The 16815-nt window shown below is 36.2% G+C and overlaps 1 protein-coding gene across 2 annotated transcripts in view; it reads left to right on the top strand.

The window, feature by feature from the left end:
- The window catches only part of SELENOF (selenoprotein F), a 37098-nt gene extending 20668 nt beyond the window's left edge, over positions 1 to 16430 (top strand). The window contains exons 3-5 of one of the 2 annotated variants that reach the window (XM_014827563.3): positions 6195 to 6258; positions 13181 to 13230; positions 15553 to 16430. In XM_014827563.3, the coding sequence (XP_014683049.1) occupies positions 6195 to 6258; positions 13181 to 13230; positions 15553 to 15684 (246 nt within the window). In that variant the 3' untranslated portion in view covers positions 15685 to 16430. The remainder of the gene's footprint in view (positions 1 to 6194; positions 6259 to 13180; positions 13231 to 15552) is intronic. The other variant, XM_014827564.3, reaches the window with a different exon arrangement.
- The last annotated feature ends 385 nt before the right edge of the window (positions 16431 to 16815 follow it).

Here is a 16815-nt window from a genome sequence, read left to right as displayed (position 1 = left end):
TTAGGTTTGATTTCTTAACTTAGAGGCATTTACAGGCTTAGGTCTTAGTTTGCTTAGCTAGGCTGCTAATGCTTTAGAGCCAACCACTGCAATCTAATGGCCTCCTTGTTTAATTAACTTAACCATACTATGCTATAGGAAAATTGGATATGTAGTTTGACTTAGCTTTAAATTTATTTCAGGGTTTTATTACCGTCATGTTTCTTTAGAGCCATAGATATCATCACTAGCAAAAAATATAGTGAGTGCTTCGTGTTGGGAAGTAGTAGAATATTTCTGACTTGGACAAGGTTTAGAAATTCGTGCTGGTGGGATGATGGTGGTAAAAGTTAACAAATACAACCCTTTTGTTTAATTCAGAAAGTTTGTATAACTCGTAAGTGTCACTTTTGTTTAATGTTAGAAATTAACTGATTTTGGAATCTAGTTATTTGGTGAGAAATAGCACACACCAGGTTTTTGTCTTACCGTTAACCTGAACCATTTTGTAGCAACATAGTTAAGACTTTACTTACAGCGAAGGTATCATCACAAACTAAAGATTTTGGCCTTTTTCTAAATGTGAAAACCTCATTATAAGCCCTTACTAAAATTTTATGATTTTATAAAATTGGTTGGTCAGGTGGGTAGCAGGGGAAAAAATCATTATATTCCAACAGTAATTTATCAGAGAAGTCTTTCTATAAAAGAAAGAGTACGTTGTCTCGAAATATTAGGGAAGTATACGAAATGTATAGAATCTAAAATTGAGATACGTGCACATAATAATCTTGGTAGTATTTAAAATAAACTTATTTAAATTGGAAAAAATTGACTAACCACAAAGCTGAAATTTATTTTAAGAATTATAATTAAAATCACTTGTTTTTAAATGAGGGAAATTAGCATATTCAAAAATCCTGCTACAAATAAGGTAAATTAGTTCTAGAGCTGCAGTAGTTAGATATTTCTACTTCCCACTTAGAGGACCCTATCAGAAGTTAAGGAAAACCTGGCGATCATAAGTGATATGGAAATAAACAAGGACTCAAAGGGAAAAAATGCAGTTTTGCATATCATTTTCATAGTTTTCTAAAGGTGTCCAAATATTTCACTAGTAAAATGTAATTCTAATGGAATAATGACCTACCAGTGCCTAGAGTTAGTGTCTCTACAAATAAGCCTTCTCTGATGCATATAGAAAAGAGGCCTGTCACCTTGCTGTAGAAAAATAAGCTTGCTATATAAAAGTTACGTAACTTGCTTCTTTGATTTCTCTTCTGTCGACATTTTTCCACATCTGTTGAAGGTCAGTGTTTATGTATGCTGTGATGTTACTTAAAAAGTAAAAATGCTAAGGGTGAGAGTCAAGGAACTGCAAGTGTTAACCTTTTTTAATCCTCTCATACTTTATGCCCTAGAGAATTCCTATTATAAGTAGGACATATTTCCTTTTGTGTGGATTTGTATAATGCCACAGATGTTTATGATTACTTTATAAGGCATTGAAAATTTACCACAATTTTTAGTTAAATTACTTATTTACCATGAAAAACAGGTATTTTCCTATGAACACTACAAATTCATAAGTAAAAACACCAACTGGCATCACAAATTAATGCTTTTAGAATTTGACTTTAATAGTGTTAGGCAACTTTGAGTTACATTTTCTTTTTGTTTACCCTAGACTGGAGTCTGCTCTACAAAGTATGTCAAAGGCACTTGAAATATTTTTAAAGTTACGTGATGGAAAAAGAAGCATTTAATTCTGTGAAATGAATAATTCTCTCCATTCAGCACACATACATTGAGCAGCTTTGTGTCCAGTTCTGGGGGGAATTATGATAAATAAGACATTTCCTGTCCACAGTCAAGCTACAGAATGTTTGTAGGACATTATGATAAGAACAGAATTCTGTGGAAAGTCCCTAACAGAGTAGGACATCAACAGAAGTTTTCCTGGAGAAGGTCACATCTGAGCTGCCTATTCATTAAAGAATATGTTTCTACTATATCTAATTAACCAGTTGATATTTTGTGGTGCAGAGAAGTGCTTTCTTTGAATGGGTTACAAGTGTGCCAGGATACTGAGTCCTTCAGTCCTTGGGACAACCACATGGGGCCTGGGGTGAACAGGGACCCCCAAGCCTAGTCATCTCTGGTTATAAGCAGCCTCTTCCTTTTACCCCAGTGCTCCATACTGTTGTTACCATTTTCCATGTGTCCTGATATGAAGAATATTGGGAAAGTGGTGTAGAGAAATACCATTATGTAATGGAATCTCCACTTAGAGTTTCCAAGGGATCACAGACTTGGGGAAAAAAGATAAATCTAATAAGCAAACTTTTAATATGGCTTATTTTTTTATTTTCTTATTCTGGTAAAATATACGTAACATAAAAATCACCATTTTAACCATTTTTAAGTGTACTGTTCAGTGACATTAAGTACATTCTCGTTGTTGTGCAACCATCACCACCACCTATCCAGAATTTTTTTATCTTCCCAAACTGAAACTCCACACTCATTAAACAATAACTCCTGGGCCAGCCCAGTGGCGTAGCAGTTAAGTGCACACATTCTGCTTCGACGGCATGGGGTTCGCCATTTCGGATCCCGGGTGCAGACATGGCACCACTTGGCAAGCCATGCTGTGGCAGCCATCCCACATATAAAGTAGAGGAAGATGGGCACAGGTGTTAGCTCAGGGCCAGTCTTCCTCAGCAAAAAAGAGGAGGATTGGCAGCAGATGTTAGCTCAGGGCTAATCTTCCTCAAAAAAAAAAAAAAACAATAGCTCCTGTTGACGAAAATAATCCATAACCAATCTATAAATGAAAATTTGGGTGAGTTTATCCTGAGCCAAAATGTAAGGACCATAGCCCAGGGCCTTCCTTCCCGAAGGAAGGAAGGGCATCAAAGAAGTGGGGTGTACAGAGTGGTTATATACCCTCAAAGAGGATGTTTCACATATGATTGAAATGTCCCTTTTACAATAGTCATGAGACTGCTCTGTCAGCACAGCGATTGATGGACACAGCAGGGTGGCAGTTTGTTGTCTCGAGCTGGGTGGTCACAGGTGAGCACAGAAGTCAGTTTCTAGCCTAGGGAAAGATGCATATCCTTAAGGAAATGCCAGTGTTGGGGGAGTTGCACCTTTATCTTAAGGGCCCTCGTTCTTGTCTTTGGGACATAGCAAATGTTTAAAGCAGATATACAATGCATGCTCAATGGCCATGTCAGGCCCTTTTGGAAAAAACAAAGTCAGGCCGAATTAGGTTTACACCAAATGGCTTCTTCATATACTCCAATATATCCTATTGTTTGTCATTTCTCTTTGTCACTCCCCATTCTTCCCTCCCCCAGCCCCTAACAACCACCATTCTACTTTCTGTCTCTGAAGTGACTACTCTAAGTGCCTCATATACGTGGAATCATACAGTATTTATCCTTTGTGACTGCCTTATTTCACTTAGCTTGATGTCTTCAAGAGTCAGCCATGTTATAGCGTATGTCATAATTTCCTTCTTTTTTAAGGCTTTTAATATTTTATTATATGTATATGCCACATTTTGTTTATCCATTCATCTATAGATGAGTTGCTTCAACCTTTTGGCTATGGTAAATAATAATTGGCATACAGATGTCTGTTTGAGTCCCTGCTTTCAGTTCTTTTGGGTGTATACCTAAAAGTGTAATTGCTGGATCATATAATTCTATTTTTAATTTTTTAAGAAACCACCATGCTATTTTCCGTAGTGGCTACACCACTTTACATTACCAACAACTATGCACAAAGGTTCCAATTTCTCCACATCCTACCTACCACTTAGCACGTGTTGTTTTCTGGTTTTTTGATAATGGCCATCCTAATGAGTTTGCAGTGGTATCTCATTGTGGTTTTGATTTGCATTTCCCTGAAGATTAGACATTAACATCTTTGCATTAGCTCGTTGGTAATATGGCCTGGTTTTTTTTTTTTTTTTCTTTTCTCCCCAAAGCCCCAGTACATAGTTGTATATCCTAGTTGGAGGTCCTTCTGGTTCTTCTGTGGGGGATGCCACCACAGTGTGGCTTGATGAGCAGTGCGTAGGTCTGCACCCAGGGTCTGAACCAGCAAACCCTAGGCTGCCAAAGCAGAGCGCATGAACTTAACCACTTGACCACGGTTGCTGGTCTCTATGGCCTGATATGTTTAAAGATATTTTGGGGGGACTTGTCTAACCAAGGTTAACCAAATATTATTCAAAAGCAACTTATTGTGTAGTATTAGGTCAACCTAATCTTAAATTTTTACTGCTGGGAAGAATCTTGGAGATTTGAGAGTTGTTAATCTGAAATCCATTGATAGTTACAGAGTCCATGAATAGCCTGAATTAAAGCAAAATTCCATCAGATTCTCAAAAGTATCTGTGACCCTCAAAAATTTAAGAACTGGGGCTGACCCCATGGCCAAGTGGTTAAGTTCGCACGCTCTGCTGCAGGCGGCCCAGTGTTTCGTTGGTTTGAATCCTGGGCACAGACATGGCACTGCTCATCAAATCACGCTGAGGCAGCGTCCCACATGTCACAACTAGAAGGACCCACAACGAAGAATATACAACTATGTACTGGGGGGCTTTGGGGAGAAAAAGGAAAAAAATAAAATCTTTAAAAAAAAATTTTAAGAGGTGCTGACCCCGTGGCCGAGTGGTTAAGTTCGCACGCTCTGCTGCAGGCGGCCCAGTGTTTCGTTGGTTCGAATCCTGGGCGCGGACATGACACTGCTCATCAAACCAGGCTGAGGCGGCGTCCCACATACCACAACTAGAAGGACCCACAACGAAGAATATACAACTATGTACCGGGGGGGCTTTGGGGAGAAAAAGGAAAAAATAAAATCTTTAAAAAAAAAAAAAAATTTTAAGAAATGTTAATCTAGCCCAGAATCACCAAAATGTTAAAAAGTCATCTTTTGGGTAGGTGTAATTAAAGTGATTTTTAAAATGTCTATGTTATGCTTTTCTCTATTTTCCAAAATATCTAAAATAATCATGCATAGTGCATCTGATTTTTGTGCTACTTTAGAACTTAAGAAGTAAATCCATATTTACTCTTAGATGTAAGTTTTAAAAAGTCTACAAGCTAAGAAGAAATAAAATGGACATAATATGTTCCTGTAATTGCTTGCTTTCTCTCAGAGTTACAGCATTCCCAAGTCACTACAAAAAGAACGGGCAAAGCTCTACAGCTACAAAAAAGTGATGTTTACCGTTGAATCCATTTCAGCTGAATTCATTGCCATAAAATATTTGCGTTTGGAGGTTTTTTAATGAGCTTTTACTATAAAGAGAATGTCTAGGTTCTATAGCTAGAAAAGCAATATTTATCATTGAATTCATTTCAACTGCATTTTATTAAGGGAAAATATTTGCATTTAAGTTCTTCATAATGAGATTTTACTGATTTTTCCTATAATATCTTTATATAGTACATACTATAATTTCTTTTTAAAGGTATTGAGTATTCTGGGTTTGTTTTTTTAAAGATTGGCACCTGAGCTAACAACTGTTGCCAATCTTTTTTTTTTTTCCTGCTTTATCTCCTCAAATCCCCCTTGGTACATAGTTGTATATCCTAGTTGCAGGTCCTTCTAGTTGTGGCATGTGGGACACTGCCTCAACGTGGCCTAAGAAGTGGTGCCATGTCCACGCCCAGGATCCGAGCCAGCGAAACCCCAGGCCTCCACAGCAGAGGGCGAGAACTAACCTGGCCACGGGGCCGGCCCCTATTCTGTTTAATTTTAAAACATTGATTGCTTAATTTTAAAAGCAACCAGAAAGAATTCTCATTAAGTATCTATGTTGGATAAATGGTTACATACCTCTGTTCAGTTTAGCATCCTAAAAAAACTGTGGGAAATCTTTAAGATTTTGTGAAGAACTTTGTAGGATATCTTATCTGTTCAAATTTATTGTCAAGTCTCCATATCTCCTTCAATCTTTTTGGCTAGATTTAAGAATACTCCAAGGAGGGCTTAACTCCCACCATTTAATATTCTTGGGCTTCTATTTCCTCTTCTGTTGAACTGGAACTAGGTAGTCTTATACAACTCTGATATTTGTTTGATCTGTATATCTGCTTAACTGTAATATTTATTTTGCAAAATTTTATATTTTATAACTACATTTTTAAAATTTATATCAGTTTTTTAAATTCCTGTTTTTCCTTTTGCAGCTGTATGCAGGAGCTATTCTTGAAGTGTGTGGATGAAAATTGGGGAGGTTCCCTCAAGTCCAGGGTATGTAAAGTTAACTCTAGTTCATTTTCAGTTTAATCATTTTAAATCAACATTTCACAAGAATAATTTCATTAAATAGTCGCAAGAAAGAAAGTAATAATGTCAGTAAGTATTTTTCCTTCTTAAGCATGAGTCTTACCATGTTAAGGATATGGTCCGTCTCTGAAAAAAAAATATGAATTTCTCCTAATTTTGTAGGCCTTGGGAAACTTTCTGTAAAAGGCTAGATAGTAAAAATTTTCAGCTTTAAAGGCAACAAGGTTTCTGTTGCAGCTATTGAACTCTGCTTTTGTACTTAAATGAATAAATGTGGCTGTGTTACAATAAAACTTTATTTACAAAAGCAGGCGAGCCAGATACGGCCCACGGACCAGAGTTGGCCAACCCCATATTAGAATCATAAACCTTCAGACACAGAAAGGAATTTTAAACTGTAGAACTGAGGTAGAAAATAGTTTTTTCACTACTCCTACCAACTGTGGTTGATTGGTAGTGATGCCTAGGATTATGACGCTACATTGGAGTTTTGCTAGAAGGAATACTGATTCATTAGCATCATCTTCATCAATTTTTCTCATTTATAACATGATTAATAGATGGTATAAAATCAGTTAATACCTACCTTATAGGACTGTTTTGAGGATTAAATGAGATAACATGTAAATCACTTAGTATGTATTTGGCACCAACAAATGCAGAGTAAATCATTTACTAATTCTATAAATATTTATTGAGTGCTTACTATATGTCAAGCACTATTCCAGTACTGAGGATATTAAATGGTAGGTATTGTTATTGTATCTTTATCTCCCTCTTCAGTTAATAAGTTTGTTACCATCATGCATATCCGTACTCATTTATTGGCCCTGTTTTTAAAAAACAAGACAATTCAAATCAGTACATCAGTTATAGCTACAGCCTGGCTCTTCTTTATATGCGAAATTTTGTTTATTTGTCTCCCGCCATTTCTCAGCCTATGACAATCTGGCTTCTCTTTCTACTACTTTATCTCCTATTAATCTTACTTGAGTCTAGCATTTGAAACTCTCTTCTCTTCACTTATGTGAATGCCTTACCTCCTAGTTTCCTTCTACTTCTGTCAGCTCTTTCCATTCTCCTTTCCTGGCATCTCATCTACCACCTACACTTCAAATGTTAGTGTTAGTCACTGTCTATCTTCGTATTTTCTTCCTTTCTTACTCTACGGGATGATGTCTCGCTCCCTCAGTTTCAATTGCAGTATTTACCTGACGACTCCCAATGTATATCTTTAGATCAAACTTGTCTTACATTTCTGACTACAAATGGACATTTCCACCGGTACAGCCTCATGGGTACCTTAAACCAATATACATATGAATCACCTAGGGCTCTTGTTAAAGGCAGAGTGTCATTCTGTAAACTTGGGATGGATCCTGAGATTCTGCATTTCTAACAGTCCTGTAGGCTGTGGCCCACATTTTTAGTAGAAAGGTGTTAAACCCAGCATGTCCAAAACCTGAATTAATCCTCGTCTCTGATAAAACTATACCGTCTTCTTCCCGGTTTCCACGAATGGCAGTATCATCAAGCAAAAGCAGAAGCAAGAAACCCAAGAATCATGATTAATCTTTCCCTCACACTTTATACTCAGTCACCAAGTTGTCTCTTTTTCCCCTCCTTCATCACTTTCAAATCTTACTCCTTTGGCCTTCTCTATGATTTTAATGAGGTCTTTAGCATCTTTTTCAGAAAGATTGCTTACTTGTTTTCTGCTCTACCTGTCTCTGTTCCCTTTTCTTACTTCTGTTGCCTCTTCCACACAACTACCAAAAAGACGTTTCCGTAAGATCTTTGATTATGTGGCCCTCTTGCGTAAAATCCCATCACATACAGAATAAATATCAGACTCAATAGCGTCATACACCAGGCCCATCACGACATGGTCTCTCTTTTCTAGGTTCACACCTCTAGTTCACTTGCAGAACTATTTGTAGTTCTCTGAACTCTGACCTCTAAGTCTTTGGACATGCTGCTTGTTCCTGCTGACTTATCCCCCTTCCCAATTCTTGTGGCAAACTCATTCAAAATTTAGTTCAAGCATTAATTTTGGGTGGCCTTTGAACAGAATTTTTCACTCTCCCCTTTGTGTTCCATAGCAGTTCCCACATATTACAATACATTTATTTGGCTTACTGGTCTTTACCTCTACCAAATTAGGAACTCCTTAAAGCCCAGAATTTTAAAATTTTTTATCATTAATATACCCAGAATCTACCTAACACTGTAAGAGGAATTCAAATATTTATTGAATGAATGAATGGATTCACTAAATTTATTTAATTCAAAGGTGCCCCTACTTTTGACAAATGGGAATCTGGTGGAAAACCTTTGTTTACATTGGTTACATACCCTTGATGGATTTATAATCTCCAAAGATTCCTTTTCTGACTTTATTATTCTGAACTGAGAACTCATAATCATTTTAGTCTGTCTTATCTTTAATATCGTACCTCTAGTCTCCCAAGATTCTCTTAATTATTTAAGTTGCCCTTCTCTGTGTTTAAGTGCTTTTAAATTGTCTTGTTGGGAGGACCCAAATGACTCATAATTTTGCACTCCAGATGGTTTGTATACAATAGTAAATTTTCTTATTTTAGAAATACTCTTAAATACCCAGTAGCTTTCATTGAGCACTGTTGAGAATTCAGTTCTCTCGTTGTTTGTTGTTGTTGTTCTGTTTGTATTGTTGTTTCTGGGTATGATAGGACATTTTTATTTAGAATATTCTGATTCAAATATACTTAGTTTTTAATCAACAGGAAAACATCTAATTATCATTCCATGTAATTTTATGTGACAGTTCACAGGTCCTAATCATACCTGCCATAAGCCCTTATAATCAAATCTTAAAACCAATTGAATATGTTGGATGACAACTTATAATGTCATCAAAGGTATATCATTAGATATAGCTGAGTATATTTTGTCTCTTTTTCATTTATATTTTCACTTGTTTATGATTTTCAAAATAAGTTAATTGAAACATTTTTCTTTAACCTCAAGACCTATTCTTCCTATTATCCTCTCATCCCCAATTTTATCCATTTTTTTGGAACAGGGAAGAGGATAGATTTTTTGAATACTCTTTTTAGTTCACTCTGAAGAGCCTCTGAATCATAAGAAGAGTCCCACAACTTCCCAAGCAGTGTGTGTAGCAAAACTTAGCTCGTACGTCTCCTGGGGGGCTGCTCAAGTGACATGCCAGTGAGAATCCTGAGGGAAAAGCTTAAACATTTAATCTGTTTTCTAATCACTTCTGTCTGCTTGATCACTTTGAAGTGTTATTTAGAAAACTGCCGTTGTAATGGCAAATAATTAAATTGGCAGAAGAACATCTTCTGGAAATAGAGTAACTGGGTTAATTTCTTTAGGAATCTCTGAACTGATATCATTGAGCTATTTTTCAAACAGCAGCAAGTAAACTAGAAAATAAGTTACTATGAGGTCTTTTTGCAAGTCCCTTGAAGTCTCATATAGCCTATCCTAGTGCCATGGGTATACAATAAGTACTCAAATGTCTGTTAAAAAATTAATCCACTGCCTGTAAAATGTGATTTGCTACTACAGGGCATTGAACAGATATTCCTTCATTCAAAATTGGGAGGCTTGTGGATCTGTGCTTCACAGCGAGCAGAGAAAAGAACCGATGAAAATAGTCATTAGTGACTTATCTTAATATTCTTTTTAAATTTGTTCACTCATTCCAGCCTGTTAAAAATCTGTTGAGTGAGTAAAAGTTATTAAATGTTCTAGGCTCTGTTATGAATACAAAAAGTATATAAGAATAGTTCTTTTCCCCAGAGAGATTTCTTATGTAGTAGGGAACACACTGTGGTAAAGGGTGTGTGAGCACAGCTGACATAGCACGTTTGGCAAAGGGGTGGTATAAAATGCATCAGGATATCATAAGATCATTTTTGTTTGGGGACTTGGGGGTCTGCAGAGTATTTGGACAAATCCTAAAGGATAAAGTTAATAGAGAAGATATCCTCATAAACCAGAATAACATAGTCAGTTTTATTTTGAACTGAATTGGAAGTTTAGGTGGGATATCTGAGACTCTTCCACCAAGTCCTCAAAACCTTAAAAACAAGCCATTTACTAATCTTTGTTTTGCTGTCCTAAATGCAAGTATAGACCTTCATAATGAAACATGTCTATAGTGCTATTTCTAGTTAATTCTAAGTTTAAAAAGTAAGTTCTCAAAAGGGTGTGTGTCACTGTAAAATCTAAGTAGAGAATGATAACATAGAACTGATATTAAGAACTACCAAGGATCTAAATGAAATGTCTCAGTTGTATTTATTTTAGAAAGATGTATTCTAAATTTTTTAACTTGGACAATTAGACGTGATCGTTACTAAAAAGTTGCTAAAATTCAAATCAACAGCAGCCCAAAAAAGGGAAAGCATTCATTTAAAACTTCCTCAACCATGTGCTCCAGATATAACACTCTATTAAAATAAGTTAACATTTCTTTCAGTTGTTATGTGTATTGTGCTAAGTATTTTATATTTTCTGACTTAATGAAGATTTTTTAATGCTTCTGGGCTTTTTCCTTTGCAGATGTATATTTATGGATAAATATATAAATATAACATTTTTCCGTCTTTTTGTAACAACTGTAGGAAACAAACTGATCTATAACCTGCTTTTTATATGTAATGTGAGTTGGCTTCTATATCACTAAATATAGATTAATGTAGTTTTTAATGACTGGATGCATTCGATGGTGTGGTCCACGTTAATTTAACTAGTAACCTTTTACACATTTAGATTATTTCCAAATTTCCAGGCTTGGTTAGCAGGACCTTGCATTTTGTTGTAACTGCTAGTGCCATCAAGTAGATTCCCACCCCTAGCGCCCCTATGGACAGCAGAGCGGAACCCTGCCCAGTCTTTTTGCGCCATCCTCTCACCTTCTGGTGCTCTATCAGACAATGCTCTGCTCAGTGCTCCACTCCGACAGGCAGGTGGTATGGGTCCCTGACCAGTAGATGAACCCAGGCCACAGCAGCAAAAGTGCCAAATCTTAACCACTAGACCACCAGGGCTGGCTGTCTTGCCTTATTGTGTAATTATTTCCTCAGAATAAAGAAATTCCAAGACCAGCCCCACGGTTTAGTGATTAAGTTCAGCGCACTCCACTTCAGTGGCCCATGTTTGGTTCCCAGGCACGGACCTACACCACTCATCAGCCGCCATGCTGTGGCAGTGCCCATCTACAAAATAGAGGAAAATTGGCACAGGTGTTAGCTCAGGGCAAATCTTCCTCAGCAAAAAAAAAAGAAGAAGAAATTCCTAGAAGGGGACCTGCAGGTTTAAAGAGTATGTACATTTTAAGACTTTCGGTTCATTTTACTAAATACCTTCAGGAAGGCTGTGTCCATTTATATTCCCTCCACAACTAACCCCCAGCAAAATCCTTCTCTCCACCCTCTCTCTAACCTTAAATACTCTTTTTAATTTTTGTCACTCTGACTGAGGGTACCTCATTGTTTTATTTGACATTTCTTTGATTGAGGTTGAACATTTATTTCAAATGTTTACTGACCGTTTGTGTATTTGCCCGTTACATTTTCCTGTCCTTAGTCTATTTCTCTACTTAGTACTTATTTTCTCTTAATAATTTGTAAGAACTCTTTTATACGTTATATGTTAGAGATGATTTTCTCCAGTATGTCATTTTTACTTCTAAATTTTATTTGTAGTGGTGTTTTGCTTTCCTGAAGTTTCCGTTTTTATATGGGCTTATCTGGAAAGCATTTCCTTTACAGATTTTATATTCCATATTCAGGTTGTCCCTGTTAAATGCTATGTTAGTATGTTGAACCTCTCTCTTTTTTTTTTTAAACACTTATCATGACTGAAATTATTAGATGTGTGATTACTAGTTTAGCATCTTTCTTCCCTACCAGACTGTAAACTCCGTAAGAGAGGAATCACGTCTGTTTTATATAGCCTTATCTCTGCCCTCTGGCATACAGTTAGGTATTCAATAAATATTTGTTGCATGAATTGAAAATGTTAATCCATCTGGAATTTATTTAGGTATAAGATATGATGCCAGCACCTGTTTTCCTATATTTTCCCAAATAGTTTGACAGTTTTCTCGAACGTGTGTATTGAATAATTCACACACATACCCTCGATGCGCACACACACACAATCAGTCTCACCCTTCCCACCTCCCTCTCTCTGATTTGAAAGCTTTTACCGTGTTAAAAAATTGATACAGGGCCAGCCCTGTGGCCGAGTGGTTAAGTTTGTGCACTCCGCTTCAGCGGCCTGGGGCTTCGCCGGTTTGGATCCTGGGCACGGGCATGGCACCACTCATCAGGCCATGCTGAGGTTGCGTGTCCCACACAGCACAACCAGAGGCAGTCACAACTGGAATGTGCAACATGCACTGGGGGTCTTTGGGGAGAAGAAGAAGGAAAAAAAAATTGGTACAGATATTTTCATCTCTCTAAATTTCCTGATCTGTTTCTTTGTTTAATCTATTCTGGTATCAGTTTCACATAGTATATTAATAAACAGTTGAACAAATCCTCCTCTCATATCTTACTTTTTCTAGCTGCCCTGCCTGTTCTCACACGTTTACTCTTATAGCTGAGCTTTACTCTCATTTTGTTAGGCCCTCAAAATCCCATTGGAATTTGGGATTTTGATTAGTTTGAAACAATTAACATCTTAAAATATTTAGTCTTCCCATTGAAGAGTATGATCCGTCTTTCCATTTATTTATATCTGTTTGAATTTTCATAGTTTTTCCATAAGACCTGATGTTTTATTTATTGAGTTATTTATACTTTTGCTATTGATCTTTGTGGTTAGCTTGGATTTGAAAGTGAATAATCTGAATTGTTTTCTTCTCTAGCTTTCGTCAGGAGTGATAAACCCAAACTATTCAGAGGACTGCAAATCAAGGTAAAGTGATTTTAATGGAATCTCTTTTTCCAGCATTAATTTATTGTTTTTTGAATCAAAATAAATATTTGAGTAAATAATTGGTTTTTTCTTAAATTAAGAGACTTTATTTCTTAGAGCAATTTTAGGTTTACAGAAAAATTGATGTGAAGGTACAATATTCCCATATACTTATCCCCAACTCCCCCCCAGTTTCCCTTATTATTAACATCTTGCATCGATGGGATACATTTGTTCAAATTGATGAACCAATAGTATTGATACATTATTATTAACTAAATTCCATAGTTTGCATAGGGCTTATTCTTTGTATTGTGTAGTTCTAGGAGTTTTGCCAAATGTATAATGTCATGTATCCACCATCACACTATCGTACAGAATAGTTTCACTGTCCTAGAAATCCCCTGTGTCCTGCCTGTGCATTCCTCTTCTCACCTCCCCCCAACCCTCGACCCCTGCAACCCCTGATCTTTTCACTGTCTCTATACTTTTGCCTTTTCCGGAATGTCATGTAGTTGGAATCATACAGTATGTAGCCTTTTCAGATTGGCTTCTTTCACATAGCAATATGCATTTAAAGTTTCTCCATATCTTTTCTGTAGCTGGATAGCTCATTTCTTTTTAATGCTGAATAATATGAATAATATTCTGTTGTGCTATGGTTTGATTTTTCTGTTCGCCTATGGAAGGGCATCTTTGTCACTTCCAGTCTTTGGCAATTAGGAATAAAGCTACTATACACATTTTTGTGTAATTTTTGTGTAGACATAAGTTTTCAACTTATTTGGGTAATTACCTAGGAGCACAATTATTGGATCGTGTAGTGAGACGTTTAGCTTTGTAAGAAACTACCAAACTGTCTTCCAAAGTGGCTGTGTCATGTTCCAGGCCCACTAGAGATGAGTGAGAGTTCCTGTTGCTCCACATCCTCATTAGCAGTAGGTATTGTCAGTGTTTTGGATTTTAGCCATTCTACTAAGTGTGTAGTGTTATCTCATTGTTGTTTTAATGAGCAGTTCCTTAACTGAGCATCTTTTCATAAGCTTATTTGCCATCTGTATATCTTCTGTGGTGTGTCTGTTCAGATATTTTGCCCACTTTTTTAATTTTAATTGGGGTAAGAAAAAATACATAACATTAAATTTACCATCTTAACTATTTTTAAGCATGCAGTTCAGCAGCGTTAAGTATATTCACATTGTTGTGCAGTAGATCTCTAGAATTTTTTCAGTTTGCAAAACTGAAACGGTGCCCATTAAACACTAATTCCTGCTCACCCCTCCTCCCAGACGATGGCACCCACCTTTCTACTTTCTGTTTCTGTGATTTTGACTACTTTAAATACGTCGTATGAGTGGAATCATACAGTAAATTGTCCTTTCATGACTGGCTTATTTCACGTAGCATAATATCCTTGAGATTCATCCATGTTGAAGCATGTGACAGGAGCTGTTTCTACTGATATGATCATAAGATTCTTTAGCCATGTAGTGATGGATTACGTTAATTCATTTTCAAATGTTGCACCAGCCTTGCATACCTGAAATGAATCTGAATTGGTCGTGGTATATAATTCCTTTATACAATGTTGGATTTGATTTGCTGATATTTTGTTGAGAATTTTTGCAGCTAGTTTCTATGTAATTTCTTATTTCTTTGTTGGACTAAAATGAGTTTTTGAATAAATACTCAAATATTTAAAAATAATTTATGTAGATAACCTGACTGAAAATGTTTAAGTAGTAATGGTATTGATTCATTAGCTTGGCGGGCCTATATTTCTAAACTCCACAGGTGGGTTGAGAATATACCAAATGCTAATAGTCACATCAGACCTCGTCTCCATTTCTAGAGTTCATAACCCTAGACGACCTGGAAAACTGAAGCATATATTCCTGAAAGAAGTCCTCAGAGCTCCCTTCATCATCACTGCTCCATTTTTAGTTATGTAATTCTACTTAATCTAGCAGTGAAGACTGATCTCTTAACAAATGGGATTGTGTTTATTGTCACAATTACCCAGAGTAAGAATTTCTCAGAGCTCTCTAGAGAAGTATTGGACCCAACTAGTAGGTGTAAAGTTTCAGGAGTCTAGCCTCGTTATAAACTTATTACAACAAAATCATTAGATTTCTTAAACCAAAGCAAATTTAAAGTCCACTGTGGAATTCTGTCAGATAATGTGTATGCACAGCCTATTTCAACATTGGCCTTATACGGTCATTAGATGTAGATAAGCTGGATTGAATTGGTTGGGACCTCAGTTGAGGCTGACAAAGCTCTTCTAAGCAAATAGTAATGATGATGTCCCTTTTTTTGTAGTATGTTCGTGGTTCAGACCCTGTACTAAAGCTTTTGGACGACAGTGGGAACATTGCTGAAGAACTAAGCATCCTCAAATGGAACACAGACAGTGTAGAAGAGTTCCTGAGTGAGAAGTTGGAACGCATATAAAAGTTGCTTAAATTTTGTCCTATCCTTTTGTTACCTTTGTATCTAATGAAATATTACAGCTCCTAGAAAATAATTTAGTTTTGCTTCCTTCCATTGCTCAGTCTTTGCCTGTGGGGCATTGAACATCTGATTAAAAGTGGAAGTGGCAGCACAGCCCATGATATCTAAGGAGTTGGCAAGCTTAACAAACCTGTTTTTTATAAATTTCCATTCTCCTACATTTGTTGATACCACAAACAAAATGTTTGTATTAGACTTGTGGTTAATTATGCAAATGAAAGTTTGTGATAATTGGTCCAGTTTTACGAACAACAGATTTTTAAATTAGGGAGGTTATTAAGGGAGATGATTACTATGCCTCCTGTGCTGTGTGCTCCTTGAAAGTAATGACAGAAAACTACAAAGCAAGTAAGATATTCTAGCCTCCACAGATTGCCTGCTCCTCCAATCCGCTCATATTTTTGTATTACCCAGCTTTCCTTTAAATAGAAACGTTATAGTTTATAATGAATGCACTGCATAAAAACTTTATGGCTTCATTATTATGAAACAGATTCAAGATCTACAGTAAGAGTGAAACATTCACAAAGATTCCCGTTAATGAAGACTACACAGAAAACCTTTCTGAGGATTTGTGTGGATCTGATATCCGGCAAATTTTTGTGCTTTACATTCTTACAGAAAAGTCAATTTAAAAATAAATCATTTGTAAGACCAAAATATAAATAAAAGGTTTTAAAAATTTATCTGAATTTGAAATTCTTCCTATTTGTCCTTTCATGTTTAAAAATGATATGTTTCTCAGTGTATTTTTATTTTTTATTTTCATATAGGCCTTTTTTTCTTATCATAACTTCTTATTGTGGGCAATACTATTTTGTATTTGTCTAGCAATTTTCTTATTTCCAAAGTGCTCCCATTTATGAACACATCTTTATTGATAACATATAAGAAATGTCTTAAAATATAGAATTTTTATTAGTTATTAAAAATGATTATTTTTGCTTAACCTTCTATGTGGTAAAAGTGACTTCTTCATAAAAGGTGGTTTTCTAAGAACAACATTCGTCCAAATGACTTCAGGTCATTTAAACCTCTTACTGATGTGTCAGATTGGTCTAATATCATATA

Source organism: Equus asinus, chromosome 16 (assembly GCF_041296235.1).
Source record: "Equus asinus isolate D_3611 breed Donkey chromosome 16, EquAss-T2T_v2, whole genome shotgun sequence".
In the NCBI taxonomy this organism is placed as follows: Eukaryota; Metazoa; Chordata; class Mammalia; order Perissodactyla; family Equidae; genus Equus; species Equus asinus.
The sequence above is the reverse complement of the archived record's forward strand: the minus strand, read 5'-3'. Positions and strand labels throughout refer to the sequence as shown.